Genomic DNA, 16,828 nt, shown 5'->3' with positions numbered 1-16,828 from the left:
TTTTGTATGGACACCATAATTAATGCATGCAGCAGCAAGCAAAAAACATACATTTCTTGGCTGTCGTGCTTTGTCAGAGAATAGTGAGTTAACTTTAAAAGAGCTGTCATGTTTAAAAATCACACAAGTACAGTCAGAGGTAAAAAGTCTTCGGACAGCAGCAGAGTGAAAATGTGTGTTGCTGTCGGTGAAAGTGAGTCAGCGTTTAACACCTTGCATGAATAAAATGTGCTAAGTGCAGTCCGTAGAGAGAAGCGCCCGACATAGAGAAGAGACAATTGTCGTTTCTGCTGCACGTAGAAAACACTTCAATACCTTTGCCACCAAATGTATTCTTGTAACATACTTTACGAGAACAATGTGTATTGAGTCCGTGTTGCGTGTCAAATTAGAATAAAGCTTTTCAGACAGCCTGCAACAAACAAGACACCCAAGACAGTTATGTGTACTTTTCTGGTTTACACCTGTAAAAGGGTAAGATGTGACTTAACTTTAACGACATACCAAAGAGCGAGAGAGAGAGAGAGAGAGAGAGAGAGAGAGAGAGAGAGAGAGAGAGAGAGAGAGAGAGAGAGTCATCCAGTTCACATTTAAATGGCTGGGATGAATAGAACATGAAAGCTGTCAGAATGTGAAGCCAGTAACTATGGATTCATTAAATGGGTTCAAGTCCAGCTCTTTAGATGTCTCATCCTCCGTCTTTCTCATCTTCTTTGTAACTCCCTTATACATCCACCCATGTTTACTGTGACTTTAATTATTGCCATTGTCCTAAATATTTAGAAAATGAAGATGATCTATACACTGGTGAACATCATTTTCAACTGAAAGTTTAGAAATGGATACTCTCTTTTGACGAAAGACAAAACAAACATGATCTAATGAAAGAGACGGTGCATTTAACCACCGTTGTAGGAAGTGACTAATGAGTATGGCAAAATAATCATGTTTATAATTTAAGATTACACCAGTTTATCCAGGAATAGAACTTGTTATCTCAAAGTAAGCCGGGGAGACCACTCAACTTACTAATGTGAGTACCTTACAGCCCTGTGGCAAGTATGAATAATTCATCAGCCAGTTGCAGATTTTAATATTTGATTAGCCTGTTGCAGGTAGGTAAAATGTGAAACCTAGATATTTTAATCACGGATGGAAGAGTCCCCATATTGCGTTTACTTTTACATTGATCAATATTGTTGTAGCAGCAGCCTGTAGGCTAACCATGCAAACTTTTTCCTTGACAAACATTTTTGACAATCGCTAATTAATAGAGCTGTTTTTTCATAACAGGCTTTTAATTGGCAGCCTGTTTTGTATGTTTGGGTAACACATGAATATTATGCAGGTAACTGTCAAAGCACCAACATGAAATGGCAGCCACTCTAACAGTATGTTGTTCCTCCTGAAGCACGTGCAAGCTCTCACACACACACACACACACACACACACACACACACACACACACACACACACACACACACACACACACACACACACACACAAACGCCAACCCCCCCCTCTTACCTTTATGCTTTTGTTGTTTAAGTCAGCGATAAACCAGATATTGCTGCTGCACAAGCCCCAAGCACACACACATACACACTGCTGCACCACTCTACCATGTCGTATCATGACCTTACATCATTTTGTGACTGTGACACTCTCCTGATATTCTCACTATGAGCCCTAACATGGGCGATGGACTGGAACGCCCATGACTCTGTAATACGCACGTCTCAGCGGTCGGGTTAGGTTCACTTAAAACCTCCCATACAGTATATATGAAATACACACATAGAAGCACACATATATTACTGTCTAGTAATAAAAGTCCCTCATTAAAATCGAATCATTTGAGGTTACTATCGATTTATGTATATGAAGAAAATACAATTTTGCTGCCAGCCATCAGTTAGATAGGAAGGTGTTACCGCTGACGTTTCAGCACAGAGTCTCACCTTTGACATTCCAACACATGCTAAGTTAATCAGTGTAGACACGTGAGGAACTTTCCTTCCCTGCAGCTAATATGCACACACACTCACATATTAACCTTGATCTACCTTGATCTGTGTGGACGTCATCATGGGTACTCCCTCCATTCCTGTAACAAACAACACACACACAAACACACACAGAGCACCACCTCGGCTCTCATTCTCGAGCAATGGACTGGAACTAACATAAACATTCCTGTGGCTGTCTCACACACACATACACGCACACACACGCACACACACGCACACACACACACACACACACACACACACACACAGAGGGAGTGAGACAAAGAGGACATGTGCACAAATACATGCACACAACCGTGCTGCTGTGTTTGTTCAATGCACGAAAAATACACAACCTTACAGACACACATACACACTATGATCTCTGACTCACACACTCTCTCCCTATAGAAATGAATCACTTTGAGTCTATTAAGCCAGACACACACACACACACACACACACGTACACACTCACGCACACAAACTGTAGTGCACTACCTCGATGTTCTCATCATTCACACCAACGCTGGCTAAAGTCAGGAGGCATCCGTCTCTGTGGCTGACTTCATAGGTCAACTCTGCGACAGTGGCCAGCATGTCCTCCGCCCTTGTGGAAAGTGTTTGATGACCCGAGTCCAGCCAAGATGACAAGAAGCCATATTTCAACACTCCATTTGTAAATGTGACATGAAATTAGATACACAACACACAAATATTAGAATACAAATGCAAGAAAACCTTGTCTCTGCAACACAGCTTTTGCCTTGATACTCGACTGATTTGTTGTTTTTGTTTATTTTCTTAAGAAGTGTAACGTCATATAAAGGTCAAATGGGAAACCTCTTCCCACGCAGAATCGCTTCTGTCTGGTGCTTCAGACCAAGATGACATCAGCCGTCCTAAATGACCCACGCACTCATTAAAAAAACAATCAGCTCTACTATTCTATACAAAAAGATTGACAGACACAATCACATTCAAATTAGCAAGTTCTCAGATGTTGTGTATCTTTTAATTGAAAAGTGTTGTAGAGAATTTAAGATGGAAAATATTCATGTTATTAACCATAACTTAGGAGATGCCTGAACATTTCAATATCCTTTGCAAATGTGTTAACATATACATATTTCAATTTTCAATCTGAAATGCAAATTGTAAGGAATATTTTGAATTTAAATTTTTATACAGTTTGCATGAATATTTCAATTGGGTTAACTTCACTCATCCAAAAATTAAGATCCAAAGCCCTCATTAAATATATATTTGCATGTATGCAACATGTGGGCCTTCATTCATAGATGAGCTTACTATACTATTATTACTGTAGGCTCTCCTGCTTCCATACATTTTTGGTCTAGTATGACTCTTTCCTGTCGAGGACAGTGAAACACACACACACACACACACACACTTGAACTGAAATGTGCACACACACAGTTTTGACAGTACAATGAAGCGACAAGTACAGTCAAAGTCACAACCTTTATTCTACTCCTCTGACCAGTACATGGACACTCACAGTTACAGACACAGCTCACTCGGCAGCGCTCCAAATCCTCCTGAGTAAAATTAGGCATCTTATTTTTCTCTTTTGTTCTCAGTCTTCCCTCTCTTCACTCTCGTCAGCTTTTATCTCATCCAGCCCCTCATTTCTCTCAAATCCTCTTCCCTCCCTTTCTCTTCGCTGTCTCTGTTGTCTTCGTTAGTCACATTGTAGTGAAATAATTTCCACTCTGATCCAGAACTCCACCACGGGCTGAATTCATCGGCTTATCCAGTGTGTGTTTGTGTCCCTGTATGTGTGTATGAGTGGGTTGTTAAGCAATGTATGGAGAGAGAGTGTCCTGAAACTAGAAAGCAAGGGGGAGCGAGAGAAAATGTGCGTATGTGACCTCATTTCCTGGATGCCTGACAGAGTGGGTCGAGTGCTTGGACTGGGTGGTCGTCGCAAAGTACTCGGCCATCCATCGACCCACAGCCATTGATCTGCAAAAATCCAATGACTCATAGCTTCTCAGCATGCAACCCGCATACTTATACATGCAAACGGGGCCGCTGTGTGTAAACAAACAAACGTGCAGACAATGACAGGAAGCCCTATAACTGTAATTACTGATGTAATGTAATTGCAGTCCACAAATTAAATGAGGAGAGTTGGCTAAGAATGTGTAAACAGAGCTACTCTTTCAGAGATTGCAGTTAATGCAGATTACTAACCCTAACATAGTAATTAAGAAAATAATATTGGAAGAGAGGAATTAAAATACTGGCTCTGCATTTCTAATTAACACATCTGTTGCTATTGTTTTTTGTCCTCAGAAAGCAGGGAAGGTCGTTACATTTTTCCTCATCCTGGATTTATATTGCATGTATGAAAATAATCAAACAGTTACATCAAAAAGATGGCGAATTTCTAAACTTCTTTAACTTTAATTGACACTATATTCAAGCTCCCTCCCAACCCTAAAAACGTATAAACAGACCCTTGTTTTTTTCTCTATAATACAACACTACAAGATAACCTTTTACTAATTTGAAGGTAAACCTGCTAGTGCTTCTAGCGTGCACACATATTATTAGCAGGCATATGATTGTGGATAAAGAAATACATTGCATGGTCAGATTTGCATTCAATGCTCGTCTTCCAAATCAACCAATGATTTTCAGAAAATCTCGTGAATGAAATCAATAAACATGGTCTCCAAAATGATTAAAACTTAAAAGGTATCTGAAAAACACACTAAATCAAATCTTATCCTGGCTTCAACACCATCAAAACAAGTCGACTCTTGAAATAATTGCAAAAAACAATAAGGACTAGGGCATGTTTGTTTCATTTATTTTGTGTTTGTTTCATTTGAAGAAGAACTGTTCTGTTCAAAGCCCTGAATTCATGACTATTGTATTTTTCATCTTAGTGGTTTGTATTTTAATAAACCTCATGATAGGGTTTAAGGCGGAAACTCAGACTCTGGAGTTTTTGAAACTTTGTATCCAAGTCAGTGTGCAAATCTACAGATTAAAGCATTTAAAGCTTTCTTCATGAAGACTCCCCTGGGTCGTTCCTCTTTGTTATCTGAGTAAATCAGACAACTTCTAAACTGAAAGTAAAGTGTTTAAAGCCCTTATACTTTACTCACCTGACCACTGTACCTTCATCCGTTAGAGCTTTACATAATAGTGTTTAAAGGCCCTTTTTGTTGATAGAGAGCTTACAAAATTCCTTTAAGTCTCTGACCTCCTCAATAACAGTGGAAACAAAGAGAAAGTGCACCACTTGTAGGAGGGTTTCATAACTGCAAGTGTTTTCTAGACTGGAACATTTTCTGAAAAAGGACATTTTAATTATCCAAGCACACAAGAAATGAAATTGCTGGCATGAAACACAAAAACATGCGCTCATATTTACCTGATCTTTATCTTTCTCTCACACAAACTGCCCACACACAAGCATGCGGTCTTGCAAATCAATAAATTGTACGGTCAGGTTTCCGCTGTAGTGCTCCATCTCTGCTGTGAAGGCTTTCTTTATAGATCGGAACGCTGGTAACTCACTGCTGAGCAATGCACAACTGGGCCAATGTCACTTCACTTAACAGTTATCTCAGTATTAGAAACAGCAATCATAATTTGGTACTGTCTGATCAATATCCAGTCTTTTACCAAAATTATTTTCATAGTTTGAGTTTGATACACATTTTGGCTTTAAAATATGCCGATAACACAATAGATATTCTAATGTATGGCTCAAAAGCAATGTGCCAATTCATCTGTATTTAAATTATGATGGAATTGATGTATTTTAATTCAGTATATCTGTCGCCCATGCTTAAATTGGTAAATGTGGATTGATACACTATGAAATCTAAGTAAACACAACACACAAGAGCACAAGAACATACAGATCATTGAGGTTTTTAATAATCAGACACATTTATGTACAAAGCAGGCAATGTCATATTCAAATGACCCCCCGAAAAAAAGAATCCTAAAATGCATTTTCTTCTTTTTGTCATTAAAACAGCTAAAGATTACCTCAGGGAATCAATTCAACAGTTCCACTACGCTTTCAGTTTACAGTCAGTATAGTTACAGTTTGACAAAACCGTGACAGGTTATCTTCCACAGCCCCGGGTGTGGGATGGATCCAGAACTATTTCTCTCTCCAAAGAAAATCAATGAGCTATGAGTGCAAGATTCCTTAAAAACCTCACCCCTGCTAGTTTTCCAAAAAGCACCAAGTACATTTTTGTTCATCAGTTATCCAATGGGACAAAAGCATTCAATGAAACATGGACCCCGTTTACCCAGAGACAGCTCACACAGAAGACCTACTAGGGGCCAGAGAAACATTAACAAGCGAAGCAGATATTAAATGAGTCAATGGAATAAAGGAAAAGGGCTTGTTGGGTTTTTCCACAATGTTTGCAGTTATCTAAATATTTCTCTCCTATTTGCCACCTGAATACAATGCTGCAAGATGTGTACATTTAATGCCGTTTTAGTTCTTTCTTCAATAAAAGTATCTTGAGACAAGGACCTGATTGTCGAATACACAAAACCTACAAACTCAACTTCGTACATCCAACTCTTTAACCAGTAGAAGTACTTTGTCACCCCCAAGCACAAGAACATGAATTATGTACTCTGTGTGCCTCTCTAAAGTCAACGATAGAAATTGTGTTTTAATTAAGTAAACAGCAACAAAAAGAAACATCTAAAGAACATCTAAAGCGTATTTAAAAAAAACCAACAAAAAAAACAAAACAATTGTTTATCATGTATGTATACTGTCACACTGAATTAAAAAAGATCTTCTAAATGAATAGTAATTACCATTTACAGTGTAAAGTTTAAAGAAAATTACATTTTTACCCATCTGTTTTCTTATTCAGCTAAAGCTTGGTGGCTGAAAATGGCCATCAACCAGCATTGCTTTCAAAATCAAACCCCGGTGACAAATGACAGAAAAATACCTTTTAAATGTTTTTCTAGTTTTAAAATGCTATCGTAGCAATTCCCAACAAACACCAATGGTTTGCTTTTTCTGCATCTTAAAACATATGATGTATTACAGTGTTTTGCAAATAACACAACATTGCATGTCAAGATGTTGGTGTTAAAAGAGTGGCAGATGAAATGTCCATTTAGATCTCGAGCAAACATGTTTCCAAGTTGGTAAAAAAAAATCCCAACAAAGCCCAAATTAAAGACATGGATAGAGTCAAAGATTAGGCTGGCTAGGTTTAAAATAGAGGGAACAAAAATTGACACCCAGGGCAGTGCTAACTGAATTAGTTACGTTTTGTTTCGTCATAGCTAATTTCTTTTTGCAGCCAATATACCATTCCTTCGAAAATAATCAGCTCTGATACCCTGTTCCAGGATTCACATGTGGTCTCACGCCCTGGACACCCAGGCTTTTGAAAACAAATCACATGTGAGCATCTACCAAAACCTTTGTCTGCATTATTCGTTTATAAAACCAGGGACTAGAGATAACCAAGGGGAATACAGAAGAACAAGGAAGCAGTCTCCACTTAACACAATTATTTTAGAAAGCATAAAGTAAAACAAATTTCGAGAAACTAATCTTTTACAAAAACACTTGCGCCACTAGTAAGTTTGGTTTGTGTCCTCTTTAGTCAGTGACCGCTTAAATGAGCAGCAACATTGAGGTGGTGAAAGTCACTATATTTACACACACACAGACTCGCACTCACTATACAGTCACACAACTGTGCACACATGTCAGTGTGTGCACAGTTTACTCAGTGGTATCACAGTTGACAGTCTGTTTCTCTCTCTCTCACACCAACAGAAACAAACCGGGGAGCTGGGTGGGGCAGTGGCTCGTGCCCGTACGCCTGATTGTGACAACTTGGATGCTCTTTTTCTTCTTGGTGGCGATGGTTTATGAGGCTCAGTCTGGTTATCTGGTTGCCAAAGGGAACTGTGGGTAGGTAGGCCCTACCCTAAAGCATTCGTTACGCTTTCCTTCAGTCCTTTGAGGGGATTGGCTCTGCACAGACAAAGAGAGAAAAAAAAAAAAGGTCAAAGTTCGTTCCCAATTTAATATCTACATAAAACAACATTAGGTTTCATTTTAACTACGACTTGTCTATTTAATAGGCAGACGACCATCACAGTGAGGAAAGGTTGATGGCATGTAACACATGCAAGAGAAACGCAACTGAATAGTTAAAAAACAGAACTGCGGTTTAGTGACTTTGCCTCTTTTTTTGATGAGTTATCTTTGCCCGAAATGGCATAAAAATCATCTGTGCAGTGGACATGTCTGCAGCCAATGTAATGAAGGATGCTTGAGTGCAGTATTAATCATGCAGCGCTAGACAAACAGAAATAAAGCGAAATACTGAAATGCACTGAAATGTTGATATTTTACGTTTTATGATGAGACCCAAAAATGAGACCCTAAAAAACAACTAACATCCACTGCAGAAAAAATAAAACACTTACATAAAGAGAAGGATACAGACAATTTTTTTTGAAGAATAAAGATAAAATTTTTTACCTTGAGAGCTAATGGATTTTAGCTTTCATCATCTGAGACATGGGGTTTAGCAATGGCCATCTCTTCCTTGCTATTTGCAATCATCTTGCACTTCTACAGAAACACAGAAAAACATCAAATCAGTTACTTTAAATTTGGTCTTGCACATAATATCCTGAAAAAAACAAAACTTCATTACTCACTCTCCAACATGCTTTCATTGAACATTGCTACTATCAAACATGTGCACATTAACATAATCTTCGTTTACCTCAGTAAGCTCCTTTATGGTGTGTATGTTAGCTTGCTGAGTAACCTTCCTCTTTGCCTCCTCGATGTGGTCCAGGTTGAGGGTTGGCGTTGGGGGAGCGAGACACGGCGGAGGCTTGTTAGTGATGGTAGGAAGCGGGGCGAGGGGAGGCATGGCTGCCAGGGCTCCCATGTTGGTCAAGGCAGCTGTCATAGTAGCTGCTGTCATACTGGCCATAGCGGCACTCATCGTGATATTTGACATGTTGGGCATTCCCATATTGGATAACCCCATCTGACTCATCTGACCCATCTGACCCATATTGGGCATCCCCATGCCCATTGGGAGAGGTAAAGGCAGTGGTAAGGAGAGAGGGGTAGGCGATGGAGTGGGTAGAGGGAGCTGGAGGATGGCTTTCGGTCGAAGACTCTCAGGAATGGGTACCCCCGCCTTAGCACACATCGCAGCAGCATTAGCTTTGGCTATCTCCAGTAACTGGTCCTTATCTGAAGAAAGAGAACAACAGGGCATAGAGAGGGGAAAGGGGCACGATTAAGTAGTATACACTTAGAAATCTCTGTAGTAATTTGTGTCCTTAGTTACTATCAAAATGTTTTACCCAGCTCAGTGAGGCGTGGAGGAGTCTTGCTGGTGCTCCGTCGGGGCCGGGACCCAGAGCGGCGCTGTTTGCGGAGGATGAGAACCGGAGAGTGGCTGGGTTCTCTTTTCCACCTGTCCCGCCTATCGAACGAACGACTGCGGAACACCGGGCGCCTCCTCGACCCTCGACCTGGACCTGCGTCTGCGATCAGTAGAACGAGACCTTGATCGCCGGCTTCTGTCTACTGATCTTTTTCTGCGGCCAGTGGAGCGGCTCTTGGATCGCTTGCTCCTGTCTGTCGACTTGGACCTCCTTCTCGCGCGGACATTGGGTGAGCGGGATCGTCTCTTTCTGGTTGGAGAGCGGGACTTGGATCGCCGGATTCTGGTCCGTGACTTGGAGTGCGATCTCTTGCGCCTTGCGGGGGAGCGCGACCTCCTCCGCCGGGCAGGACTCCGAGATTTAGACCGTCGTTTCTTCCTTTCCAGTGGAGAGACCGATTCTCTTTTCCTCGGAGGGGACTTAGACCTGAGAAAGGGTGGATGATAAGAAAAGCGTGCAAGGATCATAAATACTGAGAGCGCATCACTTCGGATCGGATCAGCACGTTTTTTCCCCACCAATAAAAACTTGCCGATCGTTGATGATGCTTATTGGCCAATATATATAATTCTTGATTGTTTTGTTATAGTAGCTGATATTCAAGGCTCCAGACTTTTTTTTCCCCCACCACTGTCCCAAAAACAATTTCAACCACTCTGAAGACAGTGTAAACCATTAAAAAGGTTCTAAAGGATATCAATATATTGTAAATATCAAATAAATTGTGTGAAAACTTGGTATTTTCAAAATAAAGTGCACAATGTTTGTCTCTGTTTTATCCTTTTACTTTGTTGTAGTCATGTGTTTATAGGTCATAAAAGACTGTATTTTTATCATTAAAAAAAATCTTTAGCCGTTTCAATTAGGAATCATAAGCTGGTTAGAGCTATGGTTAGGATGTTAAACAGGTCAGGACCCACAGAACCCTGTCATGTGTGGACACACACTACAAACCTTGATGGCTTCCTTCGGGATGTAGACTTGGATGTTGATCGTCGTGGTGGAGAAGGGGAGCGGGACGGTTTCTTCCGATCCGTCGGTGAGCGCGACTTGGACAGCTGCTTAACTGGAGAGGAAGAATCCTCTTCTTCATCTGATCCTTCTGAAAGATCTGACCGATCTGGGCCAGCGACGGGCTCTCTGGAAGCAGACCTGGACCTGGAAACATCTCGTTCGTTGGATGAGCCGACGGCCTCCTTCTGTTCCTTGTCGTGGTTGGGAGAAAGCACCTCAGGCTGCGCTGGCAATGTATCTGAGGAGCTCCCAGCTTGGGGGCTGGTGGCTGCTGCTGCGGGCATCGGCTTCCAAGCACCTGCATGGTACGTTAAGACATGTTAGGTCATTTCAATGCAACAGCAGCACAAATTACTGGGGCTGGGGAGTATATACTTTTAAGTTCTGTCATTACATGTATTCAATAATAAAAAATTCACTACTTGTTAAAAAGAGCAAACGAGGAGCAAAATCATATCTAGCAATACTGATCATCTTGGAGGCCTGAGGGGTGGACGGTAACCTGACACCTGAATTTGATAATGAGTAAGGTCCACACAAGTCAATGTTACTCATCAAATTGATTTACAAATGTAATTTGCCAGTTTGTGGAGAATAGAAAATTGAGTTTCAATTTTGTTTTTGTAAAAGACGGATGACACTCTTTAGGAACAATATACATTAATATATATTTTTTACACTTTACTGTAAATAAAAACTGACCTGCTGCAGCTGGAAATCCTGCAGTTTCTCCTGCTGTCTCGGTCTCTGCCTCTGCCTCAGGCTCAGGCTCAGGGGAGGAAGGTTTAATCTCTTTAACAGGAGAGGATGATGTTGATCTGGCTGGGGAAGAATTGTCAGACCGGCCATCGCTTGACTCCGACCTGGATCTAGATCTGTTCAAGCCTGGCGAAACGGATTTAGACTTTGACCTTCGTCCACTCCTCCTAGGAGATGTGGACTTCTTCTTGACAGGTAGGGGGGAGTTTGACTTTGACCGATTCCTTCGGGACAACGAGCGAGATTTGGAGCGTTTGCCAGACCTTGGTGGAGAACGGTTTCTCCTGGCGGGGGAACGGGTGCGCCGTCGAGAGGGAGGGGTTCTGGATTTGGTTCGTTTGCGAGGAGTCTTGGATCTGGAGTGCCGGTTGCGCTTAAGGACAACGACGGAACGTGACCGAGTCCGCTTGCTCCTGCGGGCCGACCGGGAGCGTGAGCGGCGGGATCTGGGCGGTGGTGACCTCTTACGCCGGGACAAGGAACGACTCCTGGAGCGCCTACCTCCCGCGCGTCTTACCGGTGTCCTGGAGCGACGAACAGGACGTCTTGATCTAGAGCTGGAGCGGCGGTTTTTTGTAACAGAACGTGACCTTGAACGCCTCCCAACCGCACCACCTCGCCTAGGTGAGCGGGCCCTGGAGTGCCTTCGACTTCTCCTTGGAGACCGAGAGAGAGAGGGAGACCTGCGACCACCGCGTTTAGGGGATCGGGACAACTTTCTTTTAGGAGAGTGGGAACTTCTGCGTCTCTTTGGAGAAACAGACAATGAACTCCTCCGGCGTTTAGGAGACTTGGACTTCCTTGGAGACTTGGACACCTTCTTCTTGGGGGTGAGGGAGCGAGAGGTAGACCGGGACTGGCGGTTATCTCTCTTGAGAGGCTTTGGGGAGTGGGAGACGGACTTCCTCTTAGATTTAGGGGACTGAGAGCGGGATAGCTGCCGACTTTTTAGAGGAGTTATAGACCGTTTTTCTTTAGATGTTGACCTGGAATGGGTTCTTGACCGTTCTTTCGTTGCTGCTGCCGTTTGACCAGACTGCTCCCTACTAGGACTAGGTGTTGGTGAACGACTATGACTTGACCCAGACCGCTTAATGTCTAGGCCCATGGGAGGGGATGGAGACTTGCATCTGGATGATTCACGCTCCATGAGCTGAGCCCTCTGAACTGAATTGGACTGATCTTTCAGGCCTGGGTCTTCTCTTGGGGTAGCACCTTCCTGTTTAGGGATGATGTCAGGGAGTTCCTGGGCGTGGCTGAATGAACCCTCATGACTACCCTCTGTCTTAACTGTTGCCGTCTGTGTTATCTCATCCTGGCCTGCAGAGGGAGACCTCATATCCTTTTCTGTTTGATTGGTATTGCTGCACTTCTCTGCAGATGGAGACACGTCGTTATCTGATATCTCCTCTTTCTTCACTCCAAGCTGTTCAGATTTATCTCCTCGTTTGCTTTTGGAAAGCAGTTTGGACACTGGTTCTTGAGGTTCGGATGCTGCAGCTGGCGAGTATTTTCCGTCACCAACCACTTTCCCGCCTTCACCTTCGGACTCGGAGCCTGAAGCTGAGCTGCTTTCAGATGGGGAGCGAGATGGGGATTTTTTCCCCTGCTTTTCGTCTTTCTTCCTCTTCTTTTTCTTCTTCTTGGCAGCGTGTCTTTTGTGTTTTTTGGATTTTGCATCTCCCTCCGTATCTGCACGATCTGAGAGGAGAAGTGACGATTAAAAAAAGAAATAACAGGAAACAATACATTACTTTTAAAGAAATATTAATCGTGTTTGTGTGTGAGGGTCTCCTACCTGTAATGCCATCCCTTTTTCCCTCCTCCTTCAGACCAGCTTGGTCTCCAGGTCCTGTAGATGCTGCCAGTCTGGCACTAAAAACACCAAGAAAAAGAAAACATTGTGGTTTTTCTTTGTTTATGTGTAGAACTTAGGCACTATAAAATAGATATTTGAGATGTAAAAAAAAAATCAAATATCAAAATGTTTTTCAATCAAAGCAAGTACTTAAATAAAACTTTCCTAATTTGTATTATGTGTTTTTATGCAAATAACGACTAAAGATGAAATAACAAAGTGAAAGGGTAACATGTAGGTTTACACTGACTTGTGGACAGTTACAATAATTTTTATTTGGGGGGGGGGGGGGGGGGATCCCTGACAATATAAAATATATTATATATATATATATATAAAAAACATTGAGCCTGGAATGTCAATGATGTTTTTAAGAAAGAAATTCATAATCAGCAAAAATTTGAATTGACAAGTCAGACCTTTGAAAAAATCTGAATTGGCCAAGAAAATTGCAATTGGCGCATCTCCAACAAGAATACATTTTGTAATGGTAATTCATGTTCAAAAACTGTGGCCGCAACGTGAATATGAAATCTTAACAGCAAAAGATATGAAACATTGACAAAAAATATTAGTAACACATTCAAATAAGATGTGCTTACTATTTGCACAAAAAAGGATTTTACAAAATGAAAAAAATTAGGTTGATGGAATACTACCTCTGCCAAGTCACAGTCGACAGTACATTTAGTTTACGCAATGTGATTAAATTAAAATTTCTCCTGACCTGGCTCTGGTGGTCCTGACAGGCTTTGCAGGTGCCTGTGGCTCCACATCAGACTCAGCACCAGATTCGGAAGTGCTCTCCTTTTCCCCCTTCCTCTTCCGCTTCTTCTTTTTGCTCTTGTGTTTTCTGTGCTTCTTGTTTTTCTTGGGGGGTGGCTCATTCCCTTCCTTCACATTCATATCGTCTTTCTCAGGTGCCTCATCCTCACCTGCACAGAGCAGCCAGTATTTCAGATTACACAAGAATTTCACAAATCCATGACATGTAGAAAACCTGGTGTGAGTTATTTTATTTGGGCTGCACTTTAAATGAGTAAACTAAATTTAGCTGAAGGCTTGTGTTGATCATTTTATTCATGTTCCTGTGTAAAATGTTCACGGTACTCAAACAGTAGAGTGATAAATGGCTACGGGACATTGGGCAAATATTGGTTAGCCTTTCAACTTGACAATGAAGCATTCAGTATAAGGCTCTTTTCCATAAAAATGGAATACTCATAACAAACCAAGGCAAAAGAAACTATACAATTATATATGTGCGACTCTTTTCTTCATAACGATGAACCTTGCTAATGTAGTTTATTCCTACAAGCAATGAAAACACGTAACCACATCAAAGACCATGCACAGTAACGACCTTCTGACATGAAACTTCAAAAATACAGCTGTAAAGTTGATTTAGGGGGAAAACTTTACTGACTATGTCAATAAAAATGCAGCAATCATGTCGACTTCTATGATGGGCTAACATTTTAAACCTGAAATCTGGGGAATCCAGCAGTAAAATAAACAAAATTAAAATGTGTCAAAATTTGAAAGACAAAAAAGTATTTGTGTTTTCTCCATCACTCACCTGAGGGGATTTCAACTGCACAGTCCATTGTGCTGGTGGCCCTGATTTTGTAAAATGCTCTCCTAACGTCTCTGCCGTGATGCTCCCTCACTCAACACTGGCAAAGGAAACAAAGTTATTGTAACTTAAACAACAAATAATGCAGCACCAACACAATAAGATGCATTTCATAGCCATGCTACAGTTATATGCAACCAACACCATCTTTATGTTAATACCAATAGGGTTTTTGCCTGGGCCTTGGTAGGTCTGCTTTGGCCACACTATGCCAAGCCAAAACAAAAACCGTCTCCAGAATTTAAACTGAATTGATACCTCTGTTAAGCAGTTTGAACAAAAGACTGAACATTATAAACTTCATGAAGTTAAGATTTAGACTGCAGTTGTAAATGAATCCTCTGTGACTACAATGCAGTAATAAAATATACCAAGAATATCTTTGGATTCAGGATTGGAGGTGATCCATTTCCAATTTGCACTGAAATAAAAAAAATACGCAAAAATAAATGTGGAGTTGTCATTCACTCTCCTTCCTAAGTGGGCATTGTGAGGTTTGTGATATTCATTTTTTAAACCAAATACTGTTGCCAAGATCTTAATTCTTCTGGTCAACAACCCAACGGTTTAGCTGGCAAACTAAGACAGCTTGTTTCTAAACACACAACCCCAAGGCTCAGTTTAACCCAGAGTATGTCTCGGCACAAATGACGAAAGCTGACTGTATCACAGAGAGGATAACAAAGTTGAGGATTACCCCCTGCTTCTGATTTTACAGTCTGCAAACACACTGTTCAATTAGTTTCCAGTACAGTTACACAATTTTGAAAGATTCAAATAAGTAAAACGAGATCCAAGTGAAAAGTGCCGTGTAACCTCCAGCAGATCAGCCATCTTCAAGGAAGAAATAGTCTGCAGGCAACCAACATAACATTAACATGTCTTAACACCACTGATTGAAACTAGGCCGGAGGTGTAAAGACACATACGATTCAATGGATCTAGGACCAAACAACCAACCAAACAAAGGTTGCCTCCCCTGCATCGTCTCACAGACTAAGTTGGTTCACATTTCCTGACACCAAACCCAAACTGAGTGAAATGTCTTAAATTAGGAAGTGACCACATGACATGACTATAACTGTTAAGTTTTAATAAACTCAACATGAGCCTTGCTATAGCTGTGAAGAAACACGGCTCAGCTCACGCGACGTTACTCAAACATTGTCAATGAAGACACAATCTCAACCCTTTAGCACCTCAAATGGCATACACGTGTTATATATACACAAAGTACTTACATTGAACAATAGTCGCGTTAGTATGGTTGTTTTATCCCAAAACAACCATACTAACAGTGTAAGACATCAGCGGTTGTGCAGCCAAAACACGAAAAGAGGGAAAACTTTCAACCAGCAGCACACACATGTTAGATAACACTGAACAGGCCTGCACGGCCGTAAGCAGCGGTAACATGCATGCACAGACCACTGCAGCTAGCTCTCCATAACTGGATAAATACATTTGTTTTTCCTTTAAAACTGTTAATCCCTGAAAGGTAAACTAATTTGCACAACGTATACGGTGTGATAGCCAAACATGCTGCCTGCACGCCGCGGCCGACTCGTCCACCGCCTTCGCCGCTAGCTAGCTAGCTAGCTCCTTAGCATGCGCTTCTCTATTCACAGCTAGCTCGCTAGCTAGCTCATTTAGTAACAAAGCAAGCTCGCTCACGCATCACAGCTATCGATCATGTCGCCAATAATTACCCAGTGTTTGTCCTGTGGATGCTGTCCGTGTGTAGAAAACGCCAGATAGCTACAGTCATTCAATGCGGGACACCGAATAATCGTTGAATATGCTAACCGCTCACGTTAGCCAACTACTTGATCCGCCATGATGGAGAAAAGTATCCCGGCATGCCATGCTGCGCGGTTTCAATGGCGGCGTTACCGTCTCCTAGGCAACTACGTGCTCCATGGTAGCGAACCTATTTACGTCTTTGTAGCAAACGAGCAGTCTGTCCTGGTATTTATTATTTAATGTAAAACAAAATAAAAACATATTGTTCGTCTACATGGGTGTTTGTATCAGATTTGGATGGCATAAACTTTTTTATTTTTTTTTATTTTTATAAAGGCAT

General features: G+C 41.5%; 1 protein-coding gene across 1 annotated transcript; it reads right to left on the bottom strand.

Moving 5' to 3' along the window:
* Positions 1–5,918: 5,918 nt before the first annotated feature.
* On the bottom strand, positions 5,919–16,654 carry sona (SON DNA and RNA binding protein a). The gene is made up of 11 exons (XM_054615585.1): positions 16,455–16,654; positions 14,689–14,785; positions 13,837–14,044; positions 13,050–13,126; positions 11,195–12,952; positions 10,433–10,790; positions 9,594–9,904; positions 9,395–9,559; positions 8,797–9,281; positions 8,547–8,639; positions 5,919–8,033 (listed from the first exon to the last, which is right to left on the bottom strand). Exons 2-10 carry the CDS (start codon positions 14,714–14,716, stop codon positions 8,565–8,567), a joined length of 3,465 nt encoding a protein of 1,154 aa, XP_054471560.1. The 5' UTR covers positions 14,717–14,785; positions 16,455–16,654; the 3' UTR covers positions 5,919–8,033; positions 8,547–8,564.
* Positions 16,655–16,828: the final 174 nt, after the last annotated feature.

Source organism: Anoplopoma fimbria, chromosome 16 (assembly GCF_027596085.1).
Source record: "Anoplopoma fimbria isolate UVic2021 breed Golden Eagle Sablefish chromosome 16, Afim_UVic_2022, whole genome shotgun sequence".
NCBI lineage: Eukaryota > Metazoa > Chordata > Actinopteri > Perciformes > Anoplopomatidae > Anoplopoma > Anoplopoma fimbria.
The sequence above is the reverse complement of the archived record's forward strand: the minus strand, read 5'-3'. Positions and strand labels throughout refer to the sequence as shown.

What these genes read in the sequence shown, in the direction of transcription:
- sona (XM_054615585.1), bottom strand. Translation starts at nt 14,716, where the DNA reads ATGGACTGTGCAGTTGAAATCCCCTCAG. An exon ending in TCCCGAAGGAAGCCATCAAG is followed by an intron (nt 9,905 to 10,432) that starts GTTTGTAGTGTG and finishes ACCCTTTCTCAG; the next exon opens with GTCTAAGTCCCCTCCGAGGA. An exon ending in AAGCCGGCGATCAAGGTCTC is followed by an intron (nt 9,560 to 9,593) that starts GTTCTACTGATC and finishes GTCCAGGTCGAG; the next exon opens with GGTCGAGGAGGCGCCCGGTG.